The following is a 13260-nucleotide window of genomic DNA, read 5'->3' as shown; positions in this document are numbered from 1 at the left end:
CCCTCCACCATTCTTTCCACGACAGCATGCACACCTTTCGACATACAGAAACTTCAATGAACGCCTCCCTGCTAAATCTTCTGCAACCATCACGCGGGGAAACGAACCCAAAGAACACACACTTCCCCAGATAGTCCAAGGGCTTTGCAGTATCTCTTGGCAGGCATTAAAAATAAAAACGTTTGAGAGATAGGCTGAGAGCCATGCTCTCGGTCACTGTTTCGTGCATGTCAGGGCTTTGGCACTCTCTGCAACCACAGTGCTGACTTCCCAGGCCAGGCTCCTCAGCACGGGAACACGGAGCCCTCCCCAGCCCTCTCCCAGCACCCTAAACTGACGGCCAGATTAGATTTGCCGAGTGAACTCAGCTGCTTTTGATCTCTATTCAAGGTGCCATCAAGGGATCTTAATAGGTAGTATCTTAGCAAATGCTTTAAGGCCTGAAACCGTCATTAAAGAAACTCCTGATTCTCACACTTGTCTGAAAGAATAGAGGAGCAAGCTGGCTTCAAATGCCAGTTGACAGATGGGAAGACATATGGACTATAGGATTGCTGATCTAAAGAGTCAGAGCCATGGTCAGGCTGAGGAAACGTACATCTTTATTTTGATGTTGACCTCAAAGGAAAGAGGTCTGAGTCAACAGAAAGGGGAAAGGGCAGAAAATATCACAAGTCTGAGGCCAGGATTGCTTTGAACTTGAGGACAAATATACTAAACGGTTCGGAGTTGACAAAAAGGCTTCCTGACACTCCGTGTCTACAAATTTAGCAGTCTGACCCATATAGCTGCTTGATGCATTTTCAGTAACGAGCAGAGTGAGGATCAGTAACGCTGAAGCAATCCCTTGTGGCACCCAAGAAGTTTGTCATTTCTTCCAGCCCCAGCTATTCACCCAGCCCAGCACGGAGCTGTGCGGGGGCACGGGGGGCTCTCGGGACTGAAGTCTTTTGCCCATCTTTTAGGGATGACAGAGGCCCAGGATCACCCAGTGGCACACACTGGTGGGTCCCCGCAGATCATTTCTCCTTGGGTTCCGTATTTGTTTCTGCATAGGCTCTATATGGAAAAACATGCGACCCCTTCCCAACTCATTAACACTGCACATAGCATTTTCTACAAAACTCCCCCTGGGACACTTGACTCTATTCCTTTCCAGCACTGAAAAAACGCCCAGGATAAAGTTTAGACATTTGGAGCCTTCTGATGAATTTAAACGGCTGCACAAGGAATCCGTGAAACAAATGAAGAGACAGATATCCTATTGTCTTCCCAGAAAAACGCAGGGCCTTTCAGTTCGCCGGCTTTCTTCGTGTTGCCTTTTTATCACAAGTGTGTGCTGATGAAACTACCTTATTGCAGTCTGTTCCAAGAGATAAATTGAAGGTCGGTGCAGGGTTTCAGTGCTCAGCAGCAGAGCGCGGCAGCTCCGTTTCACATCTCCGGGACACTGGGCAGGCAGAAAAATAATTGCAGACTCAGAAACGATCAAGGAACGTATCCCGGCTGCAACAGATGCTGTATTAAAGGAAAGACAAAAGCCAAAGTGCATAATGAATTTAAAAAGATTTCTTTATCAAACATGTCATTTGTTTGAAGGACTGAATTGCTGGCATCAGATGTGGCAGATCAGTTTGTTACCAAAGTGAAACATGAAGACTGCTATGCAATGGCAATTGATGAGTCAATTGAAATCACTGATGTTGCTCAAAAGCGCATCTTCATTTAATATGTCAATGGTCAAAAGTTAACCACAGACCTTCTGTTTTTGTCACCGCAGCAACAAACCAAAGGCTACAAAATGCAGTGAGCTAGCACGGAATCTCAGAGGTCATATATACTTAATATACACCAATACACTTAATATACTTAATGGGAGCTGACTACAACTACAGTCATCTGTGAAAAATAATTTCTGACACAGCACTAACAACTGAACTCAGGCTCACGAGCATCAGTGCCTTGTCCATCAAAGCATTCGCTGAGCTGAATTAAAAGCAAGATATTAAAATGGCATTAGATTACCCAGAAGCACAGTTGTCAGTCTGAGGCTGACATCTATTCCTTGAGCTATTTCATCTTGCTCTTTATGGGGATATTGTCGAAGGCAACAGCTTGCTGAGTGCTCTGGTGCTGTGTCGACTGATAAAAAATAAAAACAACGTTTGGTAAAAATAGAGAAAGCTGTTCTCCAAACTCCTCCCCACTCCGAGACCAAAACAAAATAAAGCAGAACCAATTTCCTCCTTCCTTCCTGGCCACATTAGGGGAGAACAGTTATCTGGACCAAATTTCTTGCGCTTGTTACAACAAACCCAAATAAACTTGCTGCAAAGTCTTTACTGAGTTGAATTTTTCATACTTTTCAAATCCAGACAGAGAAAGCAGAAAGGATGGATTTACACAAGACAATTTTCAACAGAAGCACCAATCCTCATTTCCGCTGGAGGAGACACTGACAGAGAGAGTGTAAAATCTATCTCAAGGTCTTTGGGAAGTTTTTTGAAGATTTTACCATAGAGAAGAAAGTCTCCTCAGAGCTTGATAAATAACTCCCTGGCCAAATTCGCTGGGGACGTATCGAACCACACAGGAAAAGCTTTTAGAGCATGGGCTCTATGGGCTGCACTGACGCTGTTTCATTTGCCAGCTTTTCTCAGCCCCAGGACTTTGTCTCCCCTTCCATCCCCCAGCCTGGGGCGAGCAGCCTGGGGTCCGTCCCCCAGCACCCCCAGGGCTGACCTGACCATGCAGTGGGACAGCCAGCAGCCCCATGCATCCTCCTGCAGCCATCGTCCGGTCCCAGCGCAGCTGCAGCACGATGCCAGCCGAACGCTCTGGGATTTGTTAAAAACGAGGCTTTTTTAATATGCTTAAGATGACAGACCTCAAGTTGTCATATATTAAACTGGTGCGTACATTCCTTCCTCCGAGTAACCAACAACGGGACAAAAATCCTTGCCAACTGCACTCTGTCCCTCCTGCCAAGGATTGTTTGAGCTCAGCTCATCCCAAGTGCCCCATTGGGATCCAGATATAGATTAATACAGTTTTGAAATGCACAAGGGCCACAACCATGCAAGGCTTGATCCAACCCAGACTGGAGTCCATGGAAAGGTCCGCATTGACGTAAGCACACAGGGAGCAGCCCCACCGCGCCTGCCCCCAGAAACCAGCCCTGGGCTGGGGCTGCCAACGGGCTCCATCCCACAGCCCCAGCATGGGAATGGGACCCACGCACTGCAGCTGGCCACAGCCCTGCAAGCTGTGCCAGGGGAGCTGCTCCAGGTTCACTTCTCATCTACCTTTCCTTTGGGATTTGCTGCAGCACAGCAGTAAGAACCAAAGCGGGGAAATAGGAATCCCCCTTTACAGCCTTTGGTACTGGCACAGTGTTGGCAGGAGACGGCGTCCATGCATGTGCTATCCTTCAATTTGAGGCCTTCTGCTCCGTCACAGCAATAAAAACTGCCCAGTCGAATCCTTTGTCTTTAAGATTTCCATTCCGACTGTGGCAAGTGCGGATTTATTGGTGGGAGCAACTGCAGGAGGAACACGCAGCGAGCAGCAGGCGCGTGCGTGCGTGCCAGCGTGGCATGCCGTGCTCTGCCCAGCACAGCAGAAACTCACGGCACTCAGGATTAAATATGGATCTAATAGAAAATGGCTTTCCTGGTGCATTCAGAAAACAAATAAATATATAAATTGGCATCTTCTCCCGTGACACACACGGCGTAGCCAGAGCGTGATGGGAATACAACGACCGGGCAGGACTGAAGCCAAGAGAGCAGGATCCCAGGAGCCAGACACCTGCCTTATTACGAACAGTGATGCACAGCGTGGCCCCAGCTCTTTCACAGGCCTCCACTCACGCAAGCAAAATTGCACAACCCGTACCGCTGCGGCTTGCCATGCTCTTATTTAAAGGCGCAGACTCACACCCCTGCAACAGCCCATCCAGAGGCAGAATCACACCCCCCCAGCCCGAAATTCCCCCCGCAGTCTCCAAACCCTTCCATGGACACGCGGAGAACTCTTAAACACTTGTTGACACTTCAAAGCCATACATTCATCACGATAAAATCAGCTGCGGCATCTTTCGTTGACTTCTGTAGGAAGGAGAAAGGATGGCGGGAAACGTCTCCGAGTGCACTAAGCGCCGTCTATTTCCAAAACTGCCCTCAGATTTTTCACAACATCCAGCAAGAAAGCTGCTGACAGAAGCAGGCTGGTTCCTGTTTGCAGGGCAAGGACACTTTGGGATTCAACAGAATACCAAATTTGGTAGAATGTCTTCCACTTTGGTAGAAGATATTACAAACAACTGTGCATTTTAACGCGTTTTCGCATTACACATCATTCATTTTGGGGAGGGGGGTGGTGATCGCTTTCTGCAGACAGCCAGCAACGCTTCCAAGAATGAAAACGTTCATTGAAAGATAATGAAAACCAGACATTTAGCAACATTTTCATTTTGCATGTTTAAATATTTATAACTATGTTCATAAAACCACATGTTTGCTCTCCTAATGCTCTGGTGATTGTGTTTATGAAATGCAGTATTTCTCCTATGCCCCTTCCTCACGCCCGCCCTTCTGCCGGGCACGATTTACTCGCGCTGAGGACAGGCTTTTATACACAGGGCTGCCCAAGATTAAGAACAGAAAATTACTGAAAGGAAGAAAATGTTTTCAGAACATTAACGTTTCACTGATGCCTGTGTGATTTAGAACTTCGTAGGGGGCACTGATGCTGGCTTCTTTCTTTCACAGTAATTTATTGTCAGTCTGGAAAGAAACTCTTTCTTAATCTACAGTAAAACAATTAAATCTCAGAGTACAAGCGTGACACCACCACGACACCGATGCAAACCATTCTATCAAGAGTATTTTTTTTTTTACATAGCTGGGATGAAAGATAAGCGACAAGGACAAACCTTGCTTTAATACCACGGGTGCTCAAGTTTGTGTTACAAATTTCTAAAAAGCTGTTTGAGTGCCACAGCCACCGGGAGCGCGGCACTGAACAGCCCCAGATGCAAGCACACTCTATTTTTCTCCGTTCTCTGATTACAGACATCAAGACAGAGCTGACACGGTTGATGCGGATGTATTAAACATACAGAGTACGAATGCAAGGCAAAGCTTACAGGAATCACAGGCAGGGACACAGGTGGGGTCTTGCTGAAACATGTGACTTTCCAAACAGCCCACCAAGTTTTGTTTTGTTTTTCTTAAATCAAAATCATAATTCTTAAAACGCCCCACGTCTGCTTGCACTTTTACAAAGGAGCTAAGCGCCATTCGGGACTTTTAATTTTTATTTTTTCCTTTAAAAAGAAAATAAATGGCCAACCTGAGATTTCTGACCAGGTGAGGGAACTCCTCTGAAACCAACTTCTCAGCAGCGCAATGTGAGCTCAGCAGGGCGCTTGGATTTTGGCCCAGCTCAGCATCCTCCTGAAGGCACAGGGGGAATCTTCAAGGCACAGCTCCTGTTCCTTTGGTGCTGCGCCCGCCTGCTCCTCCCGCATCAGCACAGAGAGAAAAGGGAACAGAAAAAAGGGGCAGATTGCAACATCACACCGGCATCTCATTTTAAATACAAATTGAGTGCTTGCAAAGACATTAAAGCAAATCATTCCACTTACTGCATTATTTTAAACTACTTCTGCAGGCCCAAGATTAAAAATTAAATCTATATTTTACCACCACGGCATTGCCAGTTCTTGGAGTATTATTAATAGCCTCATTATTATTATTTTTTTAAATGTAATTCAACTTCCAGAATCGGGCAATTAAATGAAAGCTCAGACTCCACTCTGAAGCACAGGTACATATGCTTCTTTGGTCTAAACAGCTCTGCAAAAAGAGAAAGGCAAAATGAAATCTAGCAAGTGAGGCTCACACTGCAGAAGATAAAAAATAAAGCGAACAAAACGGGGAAAAAAAGGGGAAAAAAATCCTTTCTTTTTCTTTCTGCACCTTGCCAGACGAAGTAGATCTGTTCCAGAGGGGTCTTTTAAAGGTGGGGGACTGACAGTTGCAGCGAGTTTTGCTGCAGCACCTTCTTTTTTAGTCAATAGAAATGTTGTGGGAATTGCACGGTCTGGGGACCATCTGCAGCAGCGAGCAGCAGAGCCCGGCCCGCGTGGCTCAGCGTGGGGCTGAGAACTTCACGCACACCATCCGCTGCACACAGATTTGTCTCTGAATTAAAGACCGTCCCTCAGCCCCACATCAGACTTCTCCTCTCGTCACGACCAGATTTCTCTCAAACAAGAAACCTTCAGCCCAACTGTGTCCTGCTGGCATTGGTAAAAAAACAAGCGCTCGACAAATGAAATTAAGGAGAAAAACAGGGGAAAAAGGAACACCTTAGTGACCAAAACAGAGCTATGTTGGGCAAAGTACAGAAAGCAGCAAAAATGGTCGTTAAAAAAATAATAATGAAGAGCGTTTTTGCAATATATTATTGCCTCCGTGAAACCGGGGAGGGATTCAGAGAGGAGTCGGTGGGCAGTGCATGATTTCAGGGCAGTGTATCTGAGGGCAGTGCCGCGTGCTGCTCGCTGCCTGTCGGGATGCCCTGCCTGCCGCCAGCCTTCCCCAGATCGGGGCTCTCTGTGCACCAAGCAGAAACCCAAAGCTGACGTCTCCCACCCCGCTGTGACCTCTCAGCACAAGGCCACGGCCCAGCCCACGGATAAAGCCCAGCACGCGGCACTGCCCCCAAAGCCACCGAAGGCCGGGACGGTGTGGGGAAGCAGGCCTGGCTGCAGGCTGCACCCCGGCTTTCACTGGCCAAGAGTAAAAATTCACATCGTTAACACAAAGCCACGCTGCTGCTCTCTGTCCCTGCGGGGCTCTGCAGCCCTCGGTCCTTCCCTGCACTGTTCCAGCCCTCTGAGCAGCGCTCGTGGGACGCACGGTGTTTTTAAAGCATGTAAACAGCACAGAGAGGTTCATCTACGCCTTCATTCCCGGAGCTAAATCAACACAACACAAATTCTTTCCTTCTGCCCGATGAAATTAGATTTCTGCAAAGAATTTAAAGCTTCCTCTAGAGTTCTGCCCCTCCAAAACAACCGTGCATCTCTGCAGAGGTGTTTTCCACATAGTTTGGTCATGCTGAAAGCATCAATAGCAGGGACAGCTTATCCCAAGTTAGGCTCAGCTGAGAAAGCTGCTGTTAGTTAGTGTGTAATATGTTTAATCTGGGAACATTATATGATTAAAAAAAGAAAAAAAAAGAAAAAGAAAGAGATGCAAACACAGTACTGCAGCCCACCACTGCTTTGGGAACCAGGGCTTTGCAGCCAACAGGAACTTAATTCCTGGTGCTATAGCTCTGAAGCACTTGCACACAACCTGATCAAACGCCCTCGGGACTGCCTTCCCACTGTGTGCAGCCAACAGCATGCACAGAGCTTGAAAAAAAATATATATATATATACATTGTTTTCATTGGGTTACACCAGACAGAGACAGATACGCAGTGACACCAATGGAATCAAAATATTCATGGCTCATAAAGCGTGGTAGAAAAGAAATGGTCTCCAGCTCATCGCCTGCCTCTGCTTGGATTCTTTGCAGCACAATGAATCACCATTACCCCTTTTAGAAAACCATCCTGAGTTCTGTTTAACTGGGGACATCCACCTAATCCCGCTCACACAGCAACTCCAAGGAGGCTGCCAGCCTGAGAGAGGACAGCAGAACATGGCCCCTTTTTGTGTGCAGTCCTGGGACCCTTTGTGGTGCAACACCAAATCCATTCTTAACGAGACACCAAGAGCTGAGCTAACAGAGCACCTGCTACACCAGCACCACCTTGCCCTGTCTGCAGGGAGAAATCCCAAACTGTGAGCACGAAGGATGCCCCACTGCCAGGCCCTGGCACTGCACTCAGGGGCTCACCCCCCAAGCAGCCCAAGGAATGCAGGAATAAAGCAAAAGTGTCCTCTGCTCTAGGACTGTCAGAGTCTCTCTAATATGGGCCAGAGTGAGGAATGGAGCCTTTAGGCTTCTTTTAGAGAGAAAAAAAAATAAATTCTTATTTATCCACAAGCGCTCAGCAGCAGCACAGCATGACGTACATGGGGACACAGCCCTGCTGCTCCCTCCCCTCTCACTGTTAGCCCCAAGCATCTCCCTCTGAAAGCATCTCATAGCCCCAAAACAGGCTGCCAGCCCAAGCATCACCTCCATTCCAAACTATGCACACACAACCCAGTTGCCCCTGCCCTCAGGGTCGGCAGGGCAGGAACCAGCACGACCACGAAGTGCCCTGGCCCCATCGGAGCTCTCAGCCCCGACAACGCCGGCCACCCAGGGCCGGGGGAGCCCCACGGAGCTCCCACACACCCCACGCATCCCCAATTCCAAGCAAAGCAGTAACGAATCCGAGCCTACCGGCACCTTTCTGAGGCTGGCAGGGCTCCGAAGCTGACGCAGACACGACACAGGTGGGCGTCCGAGGAAAACCCGACGGCTCCGGACGGCTCCGCTCCTCCCGGCCCGGCCCCGCGGCTCCACGCGCGTTGAGAGCGTTGACGGCACAGAGCAGCGGGAGCACGGCTGGGCAGGCACCTGGGGGGAGCTCTGCAACTGTTTTAAGGGGAGAAAATCAGCAATGAGAGTAGGTGGGGAAAGCTGCCTTTACCTGGCTTGGGAATTATTATTGTTTTCAGACGTGCAGCACTGGAGATCACTATCTACCTTTTTCCTTTCTTTTCCTGCCAGATAAAAGACCTTTTTTTTTTTCATTTTTTTGTTTGTTTGTTTGGGTGTGGGGGGTGGTTAAGAATGAGGAAAGAACAGAAATTCACTTAACGTTAATTTTTAAAGCGTGCAGTGTGCCGTGGGCCGCTTGCCCGAGCATCGTGCAAGAAGAGACGGCAGGACAGCCCCGGCCGCCCGCGGTGCCCCCGAGTCAAGTTCAAGATGGACCCGTCGGGGGGGTGGGGGGGTCGACCGCTCTCGGACGGCAGAGGGGCGCGGCCCGGGGAGTCCCCACCCGCAGCGAGCTCCGAGTAGGATAAGACTGCGGCACCGGGGAGGTTCAGCGGCCGCGCACCGCGGGGACACGGAGCCGCCTCGTCCCGTCGCAGCCCGGGCAGTGCCGGGCGTATCCCGGAGCGGGGCACGGAACTTCGAGGGAGCGGTTATTCTACCATCGCTCCGGTTGTTTTGAGGCTCCTCGGAGGCGTTGGAGTATCTCTGTTCAGCTCTCCCGGGGACGGGGACACTTTTGTCGAATCCTGATCGGAAATTAAGAAAAAGCAAAACGAAAACATAACGACAAAACCAGACGATAACGGACAAAGTCCGGCGCGCCGCAATAGTCGCCCGCGTCCCCCTCCGGGAAGCGGCCCGCTGCCGGATCCCGGCCGGTACTCACCGCCGGGCGGTCCCCGCTGTCCCCGGGGCTCCGCTCCATCGGCACCGCCGCGCTCCGGGCTCCGTCGGCTCGGGAAGGTCGGATGGATGCGAAGCGGAGGGCGGGGACAAAAGGGCAGAAGAAAAAGCAGCAGCGAGGAGCAGCACGTTTCAGCCGCATCGCCGGCCCCAAAACAACGGCGCGGACCCGAACCGGGCCCACGGCGGCCCCCGAAAAGGGGAGGGGGGGGGCGGGGGGGGTAGGGGACACGAAGGAGGTCAAAAACGGCTCGCGTGGGCTCTTTCCAAAACAATAAAACTTTTAATGCTAAAGCAGTTATAGCCAAAAGCTGTACAGAGTTGATTTTTTTTTTGTTGTTGCTGTTTGTATTTTTTTTCTTTTTTTTTTGTTAGAAAACAATTTTTTCTCCCCCATAAATATTGTTCAGTTCCCGGCACTTTGTATCAATAATTAAATTACGAACGATAAATATGGCATCATGGATATGTATTTACAAAAAAAAGTTATTACAAAAAGGCAACTGTTATACTAAACGTCACAATCTGGGTAGAATAAACACCACATCCTCATCCTGAAAAATACTGACCGACCCCATCAGATGAGAATACATTCACAAGTGTAATGCTTGGAGAGAGAGAGAGAGAGAGAGGAGGAGAAAGAGGAGGAGAGCAGAGAGAGAAGCAGCAGGAGAGCTAGAGAGGAAAGTTCAAGACATAACAGGACTTTGGCACGGTTTAAGACTGTAAGTTTAAACAATCACCACTAAGGCGAAGGAGAATTTTCATCCTCATGTCAACATCCCACCGAAAGAAGAAAGTGAAAACAAAACAAAATCAACCAAAAAAAAAAAACCCTCAAAAATTAAAAGTAAAAAGTGGGGAATCGGAGGAAGAGGAACTGGGCAAGGAGAGGGAAAATAATAAATCAAAGGAACGACTGCGACTGCAAAAAAAAATGAAAAGAAAAAAATAAATCCAATCCTGAGAAAAGGACATGGCTAGTCCAGCGTCTCGGCTTGCAAAAAATAGTAATAATTATAATATAATAATAAAAGACACACACCCCCCCCTCCAGCTCCTGGCAGTTAACTAGCCCTATGCGGTCGTCGGTGTGGGAACTCCATTTCCGTGGGAGCGAGCTGCAGTGGGCTTGGCTTGTCCTTTCTGCCTCGTTCCCAAGGCGTTTGGTCCAGTCTCAGGCCGGGCAGCCGCTGCCTTCACACGTACCACTCGTTAAAATTGGGGGGCAGGCCGGGGTTGTGGCCGGGGTTCCCCTGCAGGGCTGCAGGCGGCGTTTTCGTGGAGTCCTTGCTGCCGGCCGAGCCCACCGCCGGGGGGGTGGAGGACTCGTAGCCCGAACTGGCTGCAGGGGAAGAGTCCGAGCCCTGGGATTCGTGCACCTAGAAGCAAGAGGCAAAGATGGGAGCGAGCCCTGGGAGGCGTTGAGGGTCAGGAACGCTCCGAGCGCACGGGGGATTTTGGGGGGCCCTGCTGGGCGGCGTGCCGGGCACCCCGAGCACCGTGCGGTGCCGCTGCAGCTCCCAGCAACTTCCCAGCGTGGGGGGGCTGCAGCCACAGCCCAGGCTGCATTTGCACAGCTCTCCGGAGCGTAGAGCTCTACAAACCAGGCAGCACTTGCAACAGCAGCAGCACAAAAAGAAACTACGCCACTTCCCCGGGCCGTGCTCCAGCCGCGGCCCAGGCACTGAGGACAGCGGGGCCGGGAGCTGGGAGCGCTGCGTGGGCAACGTACAGCTCTGCCCCGCCTGGCCCCGAGCACACAGACAGCCCGGCATCACCATCCAGGGATGGAAGAGCTTGGGACACAGGGAGTGAATTACCTTCATGTGTTTCCTAAGTGAGCTGGGGTGGGTGTAGGATTTGTCGCACACCTTGCAGATGTAGGGCTTGTCCGAGGTGTGGACGTGCATGTGTTTCTTCCTGTCGCTGCTGTTGGCAAAGCGCCGGTCGCAGCCCTCAAACTCGCACTTGAAGGGCTTCTCACCTGTGAAATTCAGAGAGGGTAAAGGAAGGCAACTCCACGCTCCATCCCCCACCTCGAGGATGCCCCAAAATCCCCCCCCCCTAAAAAAAAAAAAAAAAAAAGAAGACAACAGGGCAGCGGAGTTTGTCACACGGCAGATAAAATTCGGGTCAGTCTTTGTTATTTTTAATTCGCCCGAGCGAGGAGGAGAAACCCCAAGATCGGCCCGGCAGTTCGGGCAGCTCTACACAGCACCCACACCCCGTCGCTCCCTGCCTTCCCCCCTTCCCCGCTGCCGAAGAGCTGCAAATAAATAGACTTCGAGCAAAGTCTCACTGATTTAATAAGAGACGCCGAGCGGGCCTGAAATTCAGAGAGAGAAGGGGAAAAAAATAAAAGTGAGTTAAAAAAAGGAGCGCAATCTCCACAAACGGGGGCTCATCGGCATTTCCACGGCTCCCCCCGCTCGGACCGGCACCGCAGCCCCGGCACTTACCTGTGTGCGTCCGCTTGTGGATCTTGAGGTTCTCGGAGCGGGCAAAGATCTTCCCGCAGCCGGGGAAGGGGCAGGGGAAGGGTTTCTCCCCCGTGTGCACCCGAATGTGGTTGACCAGTTTGTATTTCGCCTTGAAGGATTTGCCCTCCCGCGGGCACTCGTCCCAGTAGCAGATGTGGTTGTTCTGCTCCGGCCCCCCGACGTGCTCCATGGTGACGTGGGTGACCAACTCGTGCATGGTGCTGAAAGTCCTGTCGCAGCTCTTCTTAGGCCGGCTGAGCTGGCTCTCGTCGAGCCACTTGCAGGACAACTCTTGCTTGATGGGCTGCCGCATATACCGAAAGAAAGCCCCGGGCCCGTGGTGATGATGATGGTGGTGGTGATGAGCGGCCACGTTCATGCCCATATTCACGTTCATGTGGTTGTAATTGTGGAACTGGGCCCCGCCGTAAGGGTCCGTGCGGGGGCTGGAGACGGCGCGGTACGGGTCCGGCCGTCCGAAGAGGTCCCCGCGCAGCCCCAGGTGCATCTGCCCGTTGTCCACGTGCCCGCCGGGGGACGTGTGGCTCGGGCTCTGCTCGTGGAGCCCGGGGAAGAGAAGATAGCCCGGGCTGTCCGGGATGCCGCCGGGGCCGTGCAATCCTCCGGGAGAGCCGCCGAAAAGGCCGTGCTGAGCCGTGCCGGAGCCCGCGTCCGCGATGCCGGAGCCGCGGTTGCGGAACAGAAAGTCGCGGGTGGAGTTGAAAGCGGCGGCCCCGCCGTACGAGGGCACCTGGCCGGCGTGGTGGTGGTGGTGGTGATGGTGGTGGCCGAGCGCGCTGGCGTAGCCGGGAGCCTGGGGGGTGAACGCGGAGCTCTGCCCGGCGGCGAGGTCGTGCGGGGCCGCGTTCAGCTTGAAGGCGGCGGCGGCGTGCGAGGAGTCCCCGAAGGGGCCCAGTCCCATCCCGGCGGCGGCGGCGGGGTCGCGGCCCGGCATCTCGTGGTGGCGGGGCGCCGCGAAGCCGCCCACCCCCAGCGCCGGGAACTGCGGCCCTCCGTCCAGCAGCATCGTCATGGGCGCGGGGGTCGGCTGCGCGGCGGTGGCGGCGGCCTGGCCCCCCACCCCCACCCCCACCCCCCGCCCCTCCTCCCTCCTCCTTCCCTCCCTCAAAAAAGTACAAAACCACCCCAAAATGCGTCCCCGCCCCCACCCCCCCTTCCCTCCCTCCCCCCACCCCCGTCCAAAAAAAAAATAAATAAATATAAAAAAGCCCCGAGCCCACCCGCCGCCCCTGGAGGCGACGCGCCCGCCCCCGCGCCGGGCCGGGCCGGGCCGGGCCGGGCAGGGCGGCGACGCGCAGCAGGGCGAGGCGCAGCGCGGCCCCGCTCCCGCTCGGCGC

The 13260-nt window shown here is 52.1% G+C and overlaps 1 protein-coding gene across 1 annotated transcript; it reads right to left on the bottom strand.

Annotated features, from left to right (window-relative positions):
• Nucleotides 1-10618: 10618 nt before the first annotated feature.
• ZIC3 (Zic family member 3) lies at nt 10619-12935 on the bottom strand. Its single transcript, XM_065729769.1, has 3 exons — nt 11882-12935; nt 11243-11406; nt 10619-10801 (listed from the first exon to the last, which is right to left on the bottom strand). The coding sequence occupies exons 1-3, from the start codon at nt 12933-12935 to the stop codon at nt 10619-10621; spliced, it is 1401 nt and encodes a 466-aa protein (XP_065585841.1).
• Between the last annotated feature and the right edge of the window lie 325 nt (nt 12936-13260).

Source organism: Cyrtonyx montezumae, unplaced genomic scaffold (genome assembly GCF_038088225.1).
Source record: "Cyrtonyx montezumae isolate F1298 unplaced genomic scaffold, pur_monq_1.0 scaffold_11, whole genome shotgun sequence".
NCBI classification, from domain to species: domain Eukaryota; kingdom Metazoa; phylum Chordata; class Aves; order Galliformes; family Odontophoridae; genus Cyrtonyx; species Cyrtonyx montezumae.
The sequence above is the reverse complement of the archived record's forward strand: the minus strand, read 5'-3'. Positions and strand labels throughout refer to the sequence as shown.

Coding starts and splice junctions, on each gene's coding strand:
- ZIC3 (XM_065729769.1), bottom strand. CDS start 12,935: ATGACGATGCTGCTGGACGGAGGGCCGCAGTTCCCGGCGCTGGGGGTG. Junction 11,407..11,881: donor CCACAAGCGGACGCACACAG/GTAAGTGCCGGG, acceptor TGAATTTCACAG/GTGAGAAGCCCTTCAAGTGC. Junction 10,802..11,242: donor CACTTAGGAAACACATGAAG/GTAATTCACTCC, acceptor TCTTGCTTCTAG/GTGCACGAATCCCAGGGCTC.